The sequence below is a fragment of the Chiroxiphia lanceolata genome, chromosome 12 (assembly GCF_009829145.1).
Source record: "Chiroxiphia lanceolata isolate bChiLan1 chromosome 12, bChiLan1.pri, whole genome shotgun sequence".
Lineage (NCBI taxonomy): Eukaryota > Metazoa > Chordata > Aves > Passeriformes > Pipridae > Chiroxiphia > Chiroxiphia lanceolata.
Window position 1 is genome coordinate 14,325,582 of NC_045648.1, and position 16,837 is coordinate 14,342,418.

Consider the following 16,837-nt stretch of genomic DNA (forward strand, 5'->3'; position numbering starts at 1 on the left):
AATACGTACAAGTGAGTAACTGGTGTGGCTGTGTGTCACAAGGAAAGTCAGAACCCCCCATCTGAGACCTTGAAAGGTCATTAATTCCAAAGAATTTCAAGGGCTTTCCCCAGCTCAGTTTGTCAGAAGTGTAAAGTATTTAAATTCTACTACTGCTGATCTTTAGACAAACAGAATTCCTCTGCAAGGCTCTCATCCTGTCTGTGTATGTGTTTGCATGTATTAATTGTTCCTTTACAATAGTGTAAGTAATAAGTAACAAGTTTTAGTAAGCCCTGTTCTAGGAACCAGGAGAGCTGAGCTTAGTCGTAGCCTTTGCAGTAGATTTTCCTCTGTAATCTTGGGATGAGTTGCTCCATTTGTTGTTCTCAATAATCTCCTTGTCTGCAAAATAGTAGTAATAATTATTTTCTTTATTTCTAGATTTTCATTTTGCTTTTAAAACCTTCAAGGCCTAGACCAAGCTTATGATGTTTGTAGAGGACAGTGAGGCCATGGTTTTGATCAGCTGCATACAAATAATCAGGTTATTTAATTAACACTTTTTCCTTTTTTTGTACCATGAAGGAAGATTGAGAAAGATGTTGCAAAAGAAAGCAAATATTGTTGTCCCTGCTGGCCATTACAGCTGAAATAACTTGATTTTATTAGAACAGTTTCAAAATGGATGCTTACATTGTAACTGGAACTCTCACAGTTCTTGTAATGTCAGTTTGTAGACCATACAGAGCCTGTTTGCGCTGTAAATATATTCCATAGGAAGTGCTCATATCTCCAGTCTTATGAAGAGAGGACAAGTTTATTCCCAGGTTTGAACTTCTTCAAAATCCCTGACATGAATAAGCAGATGAAGCAAATGGGTTTGGATTTTATACAGAGTCTGGAAATTCTGAATATTGTGTGAGGTTTATGTAACTAGACTTCTCTTACACAGCAGAACCTTTCAATTTAAATTTCTAAAATAATGCAACTTAAAGGACAGTTGTAGAAGAGGAGCTGTTCAGGAGATGTGATCCAGTGCCTGACTGGGAGCGAGGTGTGAGGCTGTATGAGGTGTGCTAAGGACTGTGGGGAAAAGCGGAAGTGAAAACCCATTTAAGCCTCCCACTCCCCATTCCCTTCTGTAAATTTTGTCCCAGTTTATCAATTTTTCTCTCTGCTCAGCAGCATCTGCAGTTGCTCAGATACTAATTTGCCTGTGGTTGCAGTGGGAGATGGTTTGTGGCTCAAGCTAAAGTAATCAAACGTCCTCCAGAGCCTTAATAACATTCAAAGCAGGGAAACACTTGACTGTGAATAAAAAGCTAGCAAGTTTATTTTTTATTTTAAAGGTTAATAAACATGTTTGAACAAGGAGTTCTGAACATACAGTATCTTTGCTGCTGCTTAACTGCCCAGTAAAAGTAGACTACAAAATTATTTGCTGTAAAGGTTGATAATGATAATTGGGAAAAAGGTGTGTTGAACTGGTTAAGATGGTTAAGACTGGCAGGTGCAGATGAGACTGATGACTTACTGAACACTGGCTACTGTACTGAGTCCACTAAATTCAGTTATGCTGCTGCCTTGGTTCTGCTGTCTGAATCACCCAGGAACACGGTCTAATGAGGAGCTACTGCCTGGCCTGCCCAGTGTTTAATTGCAAAGCTGGAAAATAGCAGCAGAGACTACCTGAACAGTAGAGTTAAACATTTGGTGCTTTGCCTCAGCCCAAACCTTTAGAGAGGCACTACTTCCTCCAAGAGGAATAGGAGTTAAGAAGGTAGAAAGAAGTCCATTAGGAAGATTAATAAGAAAGAAAAGTCATTTCTTCTTCAACTTTGTATAGAACAAAGACAAACTGGGAGAAGCCCATCAGTTTGATTTCCTTTGTCAGGCAGAATCTGCTGGTGACTCAACCAAAAGCTCTGTGCAATGTGGTTCTTGCTGCTGAACACAACTTCCACAACTAATGCATGAAATTTACTTTTACTTTTCTTGAGCTTTGTATGCAAAACAGCTGAGAACAGCATTTCCAGTGGTTTGGTTTGATGACTGTATTACTACCCCAAAGAGACAAATAGTAATACTGAGGAAAGCAAGCTTTTTTCCCCACTTAATTTTTCAAAATTCTAGAAGCATCATGAAATCTCTTGGCCAGTCCATAATCCTAAGGCTTTCAAAAACTTTCAGCAAAGTGCTCCCACCCAGACAGATTTTGCAGTCTGTACTATGAATTTTTCCTGAAAAAGAATGGGGCCCCATTCTTTTCATGTTTGAAACTGCACGCTAGAAGGTTAGCTGGTAATTAGTCTTCCCAGAGAGGACATTGTAAAAACAAATCATTGAGTCATTTGTTGCTGTTCTACCTAAGAACACAGTTAGTTAAAAGAGCCTGTTTGCCAAAACCCTGAGAAAGAGCTCAGGATGTTCTATGTGCTTTTAAAATAGAAATCAACCAGCAACCCTGTCTTGTAGCAGAGCTTTGCAGCAGCCCTGCTATAACACACATGCAGTTCACCACAGGGAAGAAAACAGACTTGGTATTTTCGTAAGAAAGAGCTGCAAGGTGATTTTGGACACTGAGGAACAGTGATTTGGTCATTTTGTGCTTTTATTGTCTATAGAATGGAATCTGAAATTAACTTAAGATTTTGTCTCAGACTTGACTATGAATGTGCTACAGATGCAGGAGATGAGAGCATCTTTCTGTGTCTTTCTGAAAGTCTTTGGGCAGCTGGAGTCTACTGTCATTTTCCCACCAGAGTGATCTGAAATGGTTCACAAAGGGAAATCTAATGGGAATCGTGGATCAGATGTTTGGCATTCCCTAAGGAAATTCCTGTGAAAGTCTGTTGTACCAGGGCATTTTCCCCCATGTGTTTGCCCTTGGGAGACAAATACTACAAGGAGAAAAGTGCTGGAGAGGCTGGGCTGCAGCAAAGACAGGATAGTAATTGCTCTGAGTTTTGCTGCAGTTTCAGTGGTGGGAGTGGGTGGTTCTGTATATACTGATGTGATCAGAGACCTGGCCAATTTAGCCGTGCCCAGGAGCTCTGTAGCAATGGCTTCCTATGGCTTAAGGTGTGCAGTGTGCACTGTGGAGAAACACAGCTTCTCAGAAAAGAGTCATGTTCCTGTTTAGTTTCATGCCAGGATAGAAGGGGCATAGTGCTCTCAGCAGCCTCCTCCTTGCATGGGACATGGCAGCCCCTGAGCCAGGGCAATCCTGGTGCAAGGCAGCATCGTGGTGTGGGAGCTTTCCCTGTACTGCTCAAGAGATCCAGGCTACTCAGGAACCATAGACTGGTAGCTCTGTGGATGCCCATTTCTTTGGCAACAATGTGGTTTTTTCCTCAATTTCGCAGCCAGGTTGTATTTAAAATAGAGTACGTACATGACGCTGGAAGAATAAGGCTGAAGAGCATTTGGTGACTTTTCTGGACTTCTTGAAATACATGATTTGAGCAGAGTCTGACTGCTTAGTCCCCATAGCTGTACAGCCTGGAGAGAGGGCATCTCACCAGCCATCTCTGAGAGCCACACTCAGGGTGAATGAACAAGCTGGGAGTTCTGACTCGTGGTAGGACCATTAGATTCAAGGGGAATGCTTCAGCCATCATCCTTAATCTGCAGTTCTCGGTGGGAGCGAGGAGTGACTTTCCATTCAGCATCCTTCCCAGAAACTTGAGTGTTTGTGATGTTCAAAATCAAAACCTAAAAGGAGGCCTCCCTTGCCAGGTACTGAGTGTGCTTTGAGATTGGATGTCAAGTGAGAGAGGTTTTGGACCAATAGAAAGCAGGAACCAGTAGAAACTTCTCAAGATATTCTGCTCTATGTCCCATTCTCTGGTACTGAGAAAAGCAGTGTGCCATGAGCTGGGGCCCTTTTGCCAGGGGAAGCAGTACAAACACAATTTCTTTTTGTTTGGCAGCAGGAGCAAGCAGCACACAAACATCTTGCTAATCATGCTGCTGTAGGAAATGGGAACTCAGCCAGGTGTACATAGGGCAAGGAAAAACCCCAAAATGAAGTGAGCTAATATTATCACCAACCTCATCGTGAGGAACCATGAGGGAGAAGGAGAGGGGCTAAGCAAGGTCATGAAAAATGATCAAATTCTGTGTGAGTGCATACACACAAGTGTATGAGCACTTTGACAAAAGCTAGTGGTGGATTGTTGAGAGGCCAATGCAGCTAAGTTCCTGCTTTGTTACATAGATAAATTGCCAAAGGAAACATTATCCAAACAGTTCTACTTCAAAGGCAAAATGACAAGCTTTGGGGAACTTGCGGTACTTTCAATCTGGCCAATAACCAAGTGTAAAGTGTAAAATATACATGTTTAGGAAGTAGGACACATGCCGTTCAAGACAGGCCTTTCCCATGCTCTCAGACCAGTGCAGCTCCATTTGATGTGCAAATGCATGATGTGTGATCTGTCCTGGCAGTGTGCTGCCTGCCAGCAGCACAAACATTTCACAAGCACCCCTTTGGGTTACTCCAGCCTGCTGTGTGCACGGCCTCCTTGGCAGCCTCTGCAGCTGGAGCTTTTCTTACAGTCTGTTGCTGTTGTGCTTGCACAATCCACGTTTATTTAGCAGGTCCCATCAAGAGACTTCAGGCAGATAAAGACATCTTGAAAGCATCCTGTAGTTGCAGGATTTGATGCTAGATGCTAGGATTAAATGACAATACAAAGAATGGTTACAGTAATGCACCGGGGAATATGTCAGCAGTGCAGACTTTGTTGATCCTTAAGGCAAATTGTCCCAGCAGATGTCCCAGCCTCCCTGGGCATTGGAGACTTCAGGGTATTACAGCTGATAGCAAAGGCCCTCCATATTTTGTGTTTATAAATTTCACCTCAAATCAAGTGGAAAAATGTATGTGCTCTGCACAGTATAGGACAGCCTCTGTTATTTGATGAAACTCATCCTATAAACCCATGAAAAGTAACAGTGCAAATGCTCACCATGGAGAAGCAGTGGATTGTAGGTGCAGTCCCTCTTTTCTGTATGACTTGAGTGGATTTAAATTTGTGATATCAAAAAAATAATTGCGGTCTTTATGGTGTAACTGAGCTCTAGAGTACCTGTGCTGGGAGTTTGAGGCTGGTTTTTAGTGGGGGTTCGGGATGCAAACTCAGCTGTCAGAACTATTTCAAAATCAACCATTCTTATGCACCAGGGGCATGCAGATGTGCTTTTTCTCCCTCTCTAACAATTAGCTAAGGGGATTGGGGACATTATGCAACAGCTCTGGTGACTTACCCTGGTTGTAGCAAGAGGCAAGTCAGCCCTGTGCCTCTACTCACTGTCTTTGGGACACATTCTCATTCCTGCATGTGTTTGCAGCCTCTAGGCCTAAGTCTTAGATAACCAGGTGCTGAGCACTACTCAGTGTAGCAGCTGTGGCTACAGGCAGCTTAACCAGCTCTGCACCACTGAAATGACTGAACTTGCACTGCAGCCAGCTGTAATCATCTGTTACTTGTGTTAACCTTGAATTCCAGCGTGTCAGTTCCAGTCCTCTGAGAAAAATTAGGAAAGTGCTTATTGAAACCAGCATCCCAGCACTCCACATTGTGCTGTGTGGAAGAGGAAAGTGGGACCTCAAGCCTTAGTAGTAGCATATCCTAGCCACACTTTAATCATGTGAAATTATACCACTATTCTCATCCTCTAACTCTTACTAATCTGTCCTTATATGTTGTCCAACTTCATGCTGAAGTCACCCAGTTTGCTTCAGAAGCCCCTGAGCTTTCTGGCAGGGCCATACATAGTTCCCTGATACCTGTGCACTTTCAGTTGACACAGAAGATACAGCGAAGATATAGAAAGAATTAATTGACTATGCATTTAACGAGGGCAAGGAAGAAAGATGTGTTTTATGCAGCTGTAGTCTAATGTGCTGAGAGAAGTCTGTCTGAATGGGTTGGGAATGCTGATGGCATCTAATAGCCACAGAGGCTTTTCCTGCTTCCTGATAGATACAGCACTGTGAATATCAGTCATTGTGGTATGAAGTTGTTATGAGAAAAATAACTTCCTGTGTTGATGGACTTAGCATGCAGTAAATGGAGACGTATGGATGCAAATGTAAGGTGGTGAATGTAGCTCCCCAGAGCTCTAGGTGTGACCATGCAGAGTCACAGCTAAACAGTACAGTATATTGCTTGGCTTTGTCTTCCTCCCTAGCTCAACTGCTGCCCTGAATTCAGTGGTATTATGGTTCTCTTTTTTTCCAGGACAGAACTGAGAAATAAGAGGGCACTGTGTCACACAGTTTCACTGCATATGCATGGCAAGTTTTTTCATCCTTGCCTTCATGGGGAGAAAGAGCATTCTCTGTAACAGGGCACCAGTAAATGTGTGAATGCTATCCAAGTAGTATCAATATCCATTGCTTTGTCTGAAGGCTGCAGAACTGAAATTCTTTTTGCCTTTCTTCACATCCTTTTATCAGAAGAAATGCAGTATTTCTGAACTCTCCCTTTACTTCACCTGCACACACTTTTATTGATACATTCCCTTTCACTGGCTGGAGCTCCACAGAATACTTGTTTACTATGGACTAAACTTTGTTCCCTTCCTTGTTTTCAGTGGGTCCCTTGACAACCTTCCTCCATTCAATCTGCTTTCAGTAAAGCACTCCATTGCTTGTACCTGTGTGGCCACTTGGAGTGGTGAGACAGGTTGCAAGCAGGTCAGAGAGATGGGGAATATGGAAAGGGCTAATTGTCCACTCACCGTCCCATGACAGAGCTGTCCGTGCCACGAGTTAAATAGAAATGATACTCTGCTTAATATATACCTGATATCCCAGGCTTTCAAGAACAGTACTGCTTCTGGAGAATGCAATTTACCTCCTATTATTAAGTTCTATTCTCTTTTATCCCATCTATTCTAGTCAAGTTACTTTATTGTCCTTGCCTGTAGACTGTTGTATTACCAGCAGTATTACTCTGTGACACTGAGGTCTGATCATTGCTTGCCACACAATGAAGTGCCTTGGCCCTATTAACTGAGTAGTTACTTAACCTAAATAGGCACCATTTCAAAAGAGGGATGCAGTTCCTGGCAATGAAAGTAACCCTGGAATAAAGGGATTGCTTGAGGGAGGGTTGGATAGTACCTGGCCATGTGAATTTTATTGGCAGTCAGATAACACTCAGTCTATCCTTTTCCCATTTTAGCATTTTGAAATTAAAGACAGTGAAATATCACTCCATAAAAGATCTGAGTGTTAATTTAATCATCTCTGTGACTCATCTACTAGAGAAAGAAAAGGCATCACGATTTTTTTAGACATTGTCCAAAAATCAAGCTGTGATACAGCAGTTTGTAAGGATGCCCCACTGTTTTTGAAGATTTCAGACCTGCCCCAATAGCTCAACTTTATGACCACAAGGGTGAGGATGAACTTTGACTAGGACCTAGATCTGCAATTCACAAGTGTTTTTCATACAGCTGCAATAATATTCCAGAAAATGTAATTGGCCTTTTACTTCATTCACTTTTGCAAATGAAAATAAAGCTACTGTGAGAGCAGATCTTTTGCTAAGAAAATATTTTTTTAAATATTTTTATAGCTCTGTCAACAATAAAGGAGTCTCACAGTCTAAAGTCTTTCTCTAAACCTTTTTAATGGAAAAAACTTCATAGAAAATATCCTTTTACTTCTTTAATAACATATAACTATATACATGATTAAAAACTGTAACAAAAAGCTGCAGGGACTGGAAAAATGTTTTGTTGGATCCATGCAGATGGTACATCTAAAAAAGGATTTCACAAATCCATGTACATCAAATGGAGCTGCAGTGACAGGGTTGAAAAAAATGGCAACTCTATATTATTTACCTGAATGTATTGGGAATAAAGCACAGACATACAAAATACACAAAAAGAATACAAAAGAGTACATGGTGTAAATGCTGTTAGCACAGGAAGTTTCTTTTTTAAGTAAATAGGAGAAAAGAAGTAAAATCTCCTTTTTCACATTTTATATTGCAGTTTAAAAGATAACTAATCTCTTACTTGTTGTATTTTGTTTTTCTTCACTCTGACAAACACTACAGTAGAAGTATACGGCATTTGAATTTAACAACTCAGGAATACTTGTATTTATCTCCATGTCTGTGAATGTACTGTCAGTTCTGAATAAGAACATGTATAAGTATTGCTTTAAAAACACATATACAGTTTGACATGAGTTATGAAATATTGAGGGCCACCACATTACAAAGTGCTGGACACTCTTGTCCTAATCCAGCAGTATGTTGAAGGACACCTACAACTCCGAATCTAAGAGGAATTCCTCAGAGAGTAAAGGAAGGTAAGAACGTGCAGAAATTATTTGCTGATCAGGTCTGGAGTTTTCAACAGTTCATGGTATAGGCTCTGCAGCCAGGAAAACCTACACCTGAGGCCATAATTCTGTCCTTACCCCCCGGATAATGTAGCTACACGGGGTAGATGATTTACTGTACTTTTAAAATAGATTTCCTTAATTCTAAATTAAAACATAAAATGAAACCTGTTTCAAAAAAACGTCTGGGGAATCGATGAGCTCTGCAGCTGGAAAGAAGAAAGATATAGTGTTTAGTGTGTCAGTTACAAGTTGGAAGAGATTCTGTGGGCAGCAGGTAATGATGTGACAGGCTTTAAACACCTCACTTCTAGAAGAACTTGCTCATATTTTTTATTCTGGGCCAAAAAACCCCAAACATAATTGAAAAGTCAGTACCAGCCAGTAACACTACGTGAGGTTCACAAGCACGGTGAGCATGGCAAGCCATCTTTTAGTAAAAAAATAAAGTCAGGCTTAATTCTTGACAGGTGGGCTTTGGCTGGGTTCTTCTTGCTGTAACCTAATGACTCCCAGTGTAATCACAGGCAGTTTAATAGCAGATAAATAAATGAAGCCTGCCCATGCATATACTTGTTTAAAAAAAGAGAAAAGGTGAAAGCAACAACAGTAACAACAACAACAATAACAAAACTAGACAAGTAGTGAAAGCTGAAATATTCTGTGAAGCCTTGGGATCTGTTCCTGTTCTCGTTAACACCCTCCCACCCTGTCTGGCCTTGCTCTTTTGGCAGGCAGGTAAAACTGTTCAAGTTCCTGTAAGTGAAGGAGGACTTTTTGCTTCTAGCACAACATAAAGTAATTATGAAAATAAGCTTTGAAATCCAAATCACCATGAGCCATGAAAGCCAGACCTCACTGATAAGTATTTGGCTTTCATTGTCCGTTTAGTGGATTGATTCCCTCCCCAGTGTGACTGTGCTAATTGGAAAGTTGCCAGTCTGCCAGGTTTGGGGTCATCACCGTTCAGAGCCTCTAATTTTTTAAGAACATCAGTGTTTGTGTTGTTCATTGTTAGTGTTTTGGGTAAAATCTGGCTTATAGAGCCCTGGTCGAAACAATGTCAGTACAAGGCAGGACTGTTTGAGAAGGCAGCCTGAAAGCAGTGAGACTTATTTTGTTTATTTAAAGAAGAGATGTGTGTGTGCATGCATTTGCATTTAACAGTTTTATAGCTAGAACCGTTATTAAATGATGCCCAATAGCAATTTTATCTCTTGTAATGATTTCTTTTATAAAGATGTAATGATTCTCAGGAGAGTTTTATGAAAACATGCAGAGCTGGTTTGCATTATGTATGCAGTTATGTGCCCAGTATATATGTTGCAACTTAATTTCTTAAATATATATTGTGTAACACTTTTTATTCCTGAGTGCTGGTCTCCATAAGGAATAGAGAAGGTGGCATCATGTGCTCTTCTGCACAACACGGTCCTTCATCATTTTAGGAGTTCTTCTGAGGGATCTTTATTGTCACAGTTTTAACTTCAGAATATTCTCTCAATCCACATTCACCCCTGGAAAACAGATTGCAGCATCAGTTTATACCAGATATCAAGCAAAAACCTGTGAAGTGATTTCTTGATAAAGTTAAGATATAACCTAAAATTCCAGTTCAGTTTAGGTCAAAATAACAATGCATGGCTCCAACATTTGATAAGGAGATACAGAACATTAAACTCAGAAATACTCATTGTCTGTTGATGGAACTTTGGGGAGTGAATTGATGTCCCCTGTCTTTTCCAGCCCTTGAAAATGTCCAAACACCAAGACCTACACCACTGGCCAGTGAAATTACTGCTTATATTTGCACTCAGGAAAGAGAAGGTCCGCACTGAGCACAATGAAAAATGAACTACTCACAACCCTGCATAAAGATGAACTTGCTTCGTAACCCACTGATCTCTTTTCCCTGACAAATTATCCAGCAGTAGGAATCACCATTTGCACATGCTGTGGAAGAGGGTTCAGCTTGCTCAGATTCCCTCTAGATTTCTGCAGAAAACCTCTTTTTGTCCTGGCACAGCACCTTACATAAGATCCTCCATACTGCTAAAAGCCAGCTACTTCCTTAGTCCCAGCCACCTGACACATGGCTCTGAGGGGCACATGCTCTGCCTGGGATAAATTATGCTTAAGAAATGTGTGTAGCTCCAGACAACTGTTGGACACATTTTTGCAAACCAGTAGATAACCTGGCCAACAGCATGGCCAGTGATTTTATCTATGTCTGAAGTAGAATGGCACTTCTTTCCCTTGAAGACATGTGGACAGAAACCAGAATTTTGGGGAACTCTAATATAAAATGGCCACGTGTGTGTATCTGGGATGAGTCACCCAACTTTTTGTTACAGGAGTTAAATTTTACATTTTCCAGGTAGTGACATGAAGCTTTAAAGAAGCATGGATGTAAAAAAACCCATGTCTTTTAGACCCCTTCAAGAATACAAGAATATTTTAAGTAGCCTTAATGCAAACAGAAATCAGCTGCATTGTGGACATGAGTTCTGGTTCTCTACTGGGATGCACTTTTGTGGAAGTGTAAAATGAATATAATAGATTTCAGCTTTCTGTGTTTATTTTTTGCCCATGTGTGATGAAAACCTGTGAATTTAAATGCAGGACCGAAACAAGTCCCAGATAGTACAGGCAGCACAGTGGCACAGTTATGACCTGGCTGTAACACAGTATTAGCTTAGCAATGACATACTTATGTATGAACACTGTTTCTTTTTTTTTTTTCTTTAATTGCCTGACTCAACATTATTTATGCTGTAAAATGTATCCCCTAAAAACAAGGATCTAAGAAACTGTGGCATTTTAATAAAAGGTATGCAGGTATTAATGCAGGGTGAGGGAGGTGAATTAGGAGGTGATATCTGATCAAAGAGGTTCTGAAAGAGTAGAATAGTTACTCATAAGTCAGTTTTCAGGCATCTTTGTGAGATGGAGATTATTGCCATTCCAAACATTTATTGTTTATGACAAATAATTTCAAAGCTGTAGATGGGAATCAAGTGTGCAGCTACCATAGATTTTTCCATGGGAGCTGGGGCACTGCCTGGTTTCCCCCCTCTCAAGGACTCTACGACACAAATACGTGAATATTTTGCTTGCACAGTGAACCTCCCTAGAGTCAGTGGGGTCACTCTGGGGTGTCAAGTTACTCATGTGCTCTATCGAGCTTAGTAGTTTTAGAATATTTTCACAATGATAAGAGTTAGATGAGCTGACATATTTATGCCAGTGTGAGATCACCTCATAACTCATGAATGTGGAGAATAGTATGAATGTGTTATTCAAAGTACTCCCTAACGAGGGAAAATACTTCAGACTACATAGAGCTTATTTTATAGATCAAGTTGTATACTTCAACATATTTAAAGTTTTAAAGAGTTTGACCTTACTTTAGTTTTACTGCTGAGTTTGCTATTAGCCATGAGCTATTTTGAAAACTTAGGTGAGACATATCTGGTATACATACATGCCTCCTGCACAGAAATTAATTGAATCCTTTGTATGTAACCAATCTGGGGCTGATGCAATTGCTAAACTTCCTTGTGATTGTAATGAGAATGAAAAACTGGTAAGACTTTAAATTAGGTACATGGGACAGTTTTTGAGCGTGGAGCTCCATTTCAAAATATTTGGCACTTCGTTCTAAATGGAATAAGAAAGGCAGAAAGCTTTGTAAAGGAAAGTGATTTTTTGAAAGGGATGTAAACACATTTGTCTCCTTCTCTAGGCCTGATTTCATTTAACATTGTTTATAAATCTGCAAGCTGATAACTTTTTTATAAAATTCAGATGACCTATATTAATAAGTATAGTAAAAACTGAAGAAAGAAAAGGAAAAAAACCAAGAGAGGCAAAATATATGGCAAAACAACTCTGAAACAAGTACACCAAACCAGTTAACAAGCACACAGTAGTACCAAAAAGAGGGTCTTTCTGAAAAAGTAATGGTTAATATGGCTAAAAGAACTTTCAGAAAACACACTTTTTGAGTTCAGAAAAATACTCAGAAATTTGAAGTTCCTTTCAGGATAAGAAGAGAGTTCCAGTAAGTTAGTTTGCAATATTAAAAAAAGCCAGAAAAGTGGTCTCACCATGCAAATCAATTGCATTAAGTACTTGCAATGATTAAAAGTTATCATTATGCCCTGATTCTCAGGTTGGAGTATTTCTGATCTTAATTTGCATGGAAGGATTCACTAATGTTTATTAAGTTGTAGAGTTGAAAACAATTTAGAAAACAGCAGTGTAATACTTACATCTCTCTCCCATTGCCAGACATTTTGAATCCTCCAAAAGGACTTTGGGCATTTAAGGCATTGTAGCAATTTATCCTGTAACAGGAAGAGACATTAAGTCCAGCTGCACTGCCAGAGACCTTTGGATAACTGAGGGAGAGGCTGAAACTTGTGGAGCTAAGGACACTGTATTCCTCTTAGTAATAACAAACTTGTTTCATGATGAAAAGAAATGAGGGATTTATGCTGAAAAACCCCATTCTGCTCCTTACTCATAACGAGAATGGGATTTGACCTGTGAGGACTGGAGAGAGAGGACCCCACAGTTGGACACAGCTTCAGTAATGAACTGTTAATCTGCTGACAAACCTCAGTGCCAGTTTATAACTAAGAGCTGTTACATATGAATTTGCCCTTTTTCTCCCTAATTTCTTGCAGATCTTTCATTTACCCAGGCTTGACATACTAAATTGCAGGCTAGTGAACTCTAGAGGTGGCATTACATATTCCTAAGGACTAAAGAGGATGTGTCACCTCAGTTCCTTAATGTAGAAAGTACTCAGTTCTTTGTGCCTTGGACAGAAACTTCACAGGATTCCTCTTCAGTGCACAGGGGATCATTTATACCGTTTGTTTTCAGTAATGCCGTTCAGCAATGACAAGGTGCTTTCCATTTCCAATAGCATTCCCCAGCAGGGAGCAGTCCCAACACCCCCCTGCAGCTGTTCCATGTCTTGGCTAGTGATTCACCACTAGGACTGTCTAGATAAATATTTTTAAAGAAAGGGTGCAAGACTGAGGTGACATAATGATAGTGACTCAAACTCTTTGTCTTCAAGAGCAGGAGTGTGATAGCTTGTGCTTACCAGACTGTCCCAGCCTGCATTGCTGAAGAGACTGTCAGGGCCTTGTTTATGTCGTTTGTAAAGACAGCAGCTACCAGCCCAAAATCAGAATTGTTGGCTCTCTCTATGACTTCATCCATGGTTTTAAATCTCAGTATTTCTTGAACAGGCCCAAAAATCTGCAACAAAGATTAATCATCTGTTGTTAAACTAGCCCACTCAGAGGCATTTCATTCTGCTTTTTTATTTATCTTCTCTGTCCTGTTCCTGCAGCAAGATTTAATAGTGATAATATCTGTCTGTAAAACCACATGAATTTCCCTAGCAGCTACCTCAGTGGAACTCACCCATTCTATCTTTGTCTCCTCTTTGAGGTCTGAGACCTTACAGCCAATGACAAAAATTGAGCTTCCTTACCCAACTGATGTCAGCTGCTGTGTGCATGAGGAGTTCCGAAAAGATTTTACTAGTTTTTTTAAAATATAGTGGTAATTTTCACTCTGAAGCTTTTGTCTCAGGAATTAAACAGAAGCAAAAAAAAAAAAAAAAAAAAGTCATATTTAGGACATTCTAAAATGATCTTGTGCAAATACCTCCTCCTTGGCAATCCTCATGTCATCTGTTACATTGGAAAACACTGTAGGTTCAATGAAGAAGCCCTTTCTTCCTAGTCCTTTACCCCCACATTCGAGTTTTGCTCCTTCTGTAATTCCACTTTGAATAAGTTCCAAGATCTTGTTGTATTGTTTTTTATCAATCTGAAAGAGAGAAGAAGTTATTTAAATTGCAGACCAGGTACTTGACAGTCGAGTCAAAACAGGGTTTTTTAGGCAAATCATGTCCCAGTGAGTAGGCTCATGCTTATATTCACTACTCTTTGAGCTGGAGAGGCAAAGACCTACAAGTAGCTGCTGACTGTAACCTTGGGCTCAGTCTTCTTAAGGATGTGTTCCCTTATGTTTGTGGCTCAACCTGCATTCTTGCTACACAATCTAGTTTATAAGCACAAAAAAAGCAGATAGTTGATTTTCGTCCCAAGTTAACTTCCTGAAAATGGTATAAGCCCAGCTAGTTATTAGTGGGAGGAATATTTTCTAAAGACTTATTTCTGATTATGCTCATTATTTGCTTAGAATTCATGGGCCACAAGCACAGTTATGTTTGTAGACAATTCTTGGAAGTCAGTGCCCACAGAGACTTTTGAGAGTTTCTCAGAGTTTACAGCTGTATCTTGGGGGCTGAAGATCCAGATGTTGCTCTTGAAACTGGGAGGCAAATATTGATATTTAGGATGAGATTTTTAATTAACAAGAAGCACCTCAGAGCTGCACAGATTATCTAATCCTTTAGAATTTTAATCTTGAAAACATCGTTTCAGCTACCGTGGACTGTGAGTGAGTCCTGACCTCTGTCTTAGTGGGATTTAAACCCTTTCAGGCACCTCCTGGGCTGTAGAGCTGAAGCACAGTTTCTTACCTGTGGACCTTGTTCTGTAGTTGGGTCGAAAGGGCTCCCCACAACTCTCCTCTTTGCACGTTCTACACTTCTTCTGACAAACTCTTCATAGATTGATTCTTCCACGTAAATCCGTGAGCCTGCAGTGCAGCATTGACCTTGATTGAAGAACACCCCTTGGTGAGCTTGTTCCACAGCATAGTCCACTAAAAAAACCAAGGCAGCACATGTTGCACTGAAACACTGTAGACAAATCTGCTCTTGCACCAGTGTCATGTGTATTACATAGTGCCACATTCCCCAAACTTCAGAAATAGGATTTTTTTAAAAAAAACTGAATCAAAACATACTATAATTTTATCAGGTCATAAATGAGGTTGATTCATTTTGTGTCATAATTCCTGTGAAAATACAGAGCTTTTAAACATGTCCAGAAATGATTTTTTCCTCATTTTTCCACCCTGGACACAGCTATACGGAGGTACAACTAACACATTCTCTATCCAAGCAGGAGAGAGGACCCAGCCATATTTAGATATTCAGAGCTACATTCTTCCATTGGGTGTAATAGCTGATGAGACAAGAATAATGAATTCATCCCTAAACAGTGATGCCCTACAGCACTGCACTACCTCTGTTACCAGCTGCAGCACTTTGGAACAGTGCTTAAAGTATAATCTTCTGTGGACTAAACAAAGCAACTGTGCTTTACTTTCAGCACATTCTAGACAGCTCCATCTAACAGAAATATCTTATTCTGCCCTCAGTGTGGTCTTTGGAAAAATTATATGGGGTGTTCCCTGGACCACATTCAAATTTTCCCAGGCAGCTCCATGGAGATCGAAAACACTGCTGGATAGATGGGATTAACTGATGTTTCTTCCTCTATTGTTAACTGTTGTTCACCATGAAGGGGTCTAACCATTCTTCTCTTGGGTTTTTTGTGCACTAAACTTTCAACAGCTTTATCATGCTTTCTGCTAACTTTTGGCACACAGTGTTTCTCAAGTAGAACAAACAGTTCATTTACAATGATGAGCAAATTGCTGTTCTTAAATAATCAGAGCTTTGAAGTCTAAATCTTAGGTCAAGTGCTGGAGGTTGTAATTGTGGGAAGACCAGAGAGCTTTAGAGAGCTTTACCCTGTGGAACCAACAGTCTTGAAGAAGACTGTTCTCTGCTTTGTCTGTTATTCCCCTGTTGCCTGCAGCTTCATCACAGAAAAACAACAGCTCTGTGTGGCAGCCAGGAGCAGCTGTTCTTCCCCTAGGGAAGGTCAGAACACAGACCTGCCCCCGGCATGTATCACTCTACTAGAAATGCTCAGGTGATCCAATGTGAGTCAGTGGTTTAGGGCCATTTGAGATGTGGTGGTATCTGTTGGGAGATGGAGAGGAGTAACTGGGGTAGAAGGCTGGAACATCTGCATCTGGCTCCAGTTGACAGGGGCTTTTTTAGCTTAGCAGGATGACTGTGGCTGAAATTTTGATCCTTGACTTGGTAAAACATTTCTATGTAGAAAAGCTTCTGGAAGTTGTCAAACTTTCCCTAGTCTTTCAGACATTGATAAGTTTTGAAACCAGGTACAGGATTGTAACCAACTCTTGCAACTGATGCTATTCAGAACCATTCTTCTGTTCACTTCCCCCTTTTAAATTAGAAGATCAAATCCCTGTATGTCTATTTATTGGGGTTACAAAGTTCTCAGAGAAGACATTGAGTACAGTGTGCCTGCACACAGCCTGAAACAAGAGCTCTGAGCAAGGTGTGAACCGTCTCATTCATCTTAATGGGGTGTTAACTTCAAAACCTCCTGCTGACAATTTAGATATCAACATTTTTAACTATTTCTTCGCTGATCATTTAAGCAGAAACTTCCAGTTTGTGTTTATATCCTGTCCTAAACAGCTGTCCTGTACCTTCTCAGGTGC

At 40.3% G+C, this 16,837-nt stretch overlaps 1 protein-coding gene and 1 long non-coding RNA gene across 5 annotated transcripts in view; one reads left to right on the forward strand and one right to left on the reverse strand.

Annotated features, from left to right (window-relative positions):
• LOC116792690 overlaps positions 1-16,837 on the forward strand; it is a 123,165-nt gene that overhangs the window by 64,287 nt on the left and 42,041 nt on the right. The gene's annotated exons all lie outside the window — the stretch shown is intronic.
• Positions 7,652-16,837, reverse strand: part of ALDH1A2 (aldehyde dehydrogenase 1 family member A2) — a 55,790-nt gene continuing 46,604 nt past the window's right edge. For all 3 annotated transcript variants that reach the window (XM_032699858.1, XM_032699856.1, XM_032699857.1), the window contains exons 9-13: positions 14,928-15,112; positions 14,045-14,209; positions 13,473-13,630; positions 12,628-12,702; positions 7,652-9,870 (exon numbers count right to left, since the gene is read on the reverse strand). In XM_032699858.1, the coding sequence (XP_032555749.1) occupies positions 9,798-9,870; positions 12,628-12,702; positions 13,473-13,630; positions 14,045-14,209; positions 14,928-15,112 (656 nt within the window). In that variant the 3' untranslated portion in view covers positions 7,652-9,797. The remainder of the gene's footprint in view (positions 9,871-12,627; positions 12,703-13,472; positions 13,631-14,044; positions 14,210-14,927; positions 15,113-16,837) is intronic.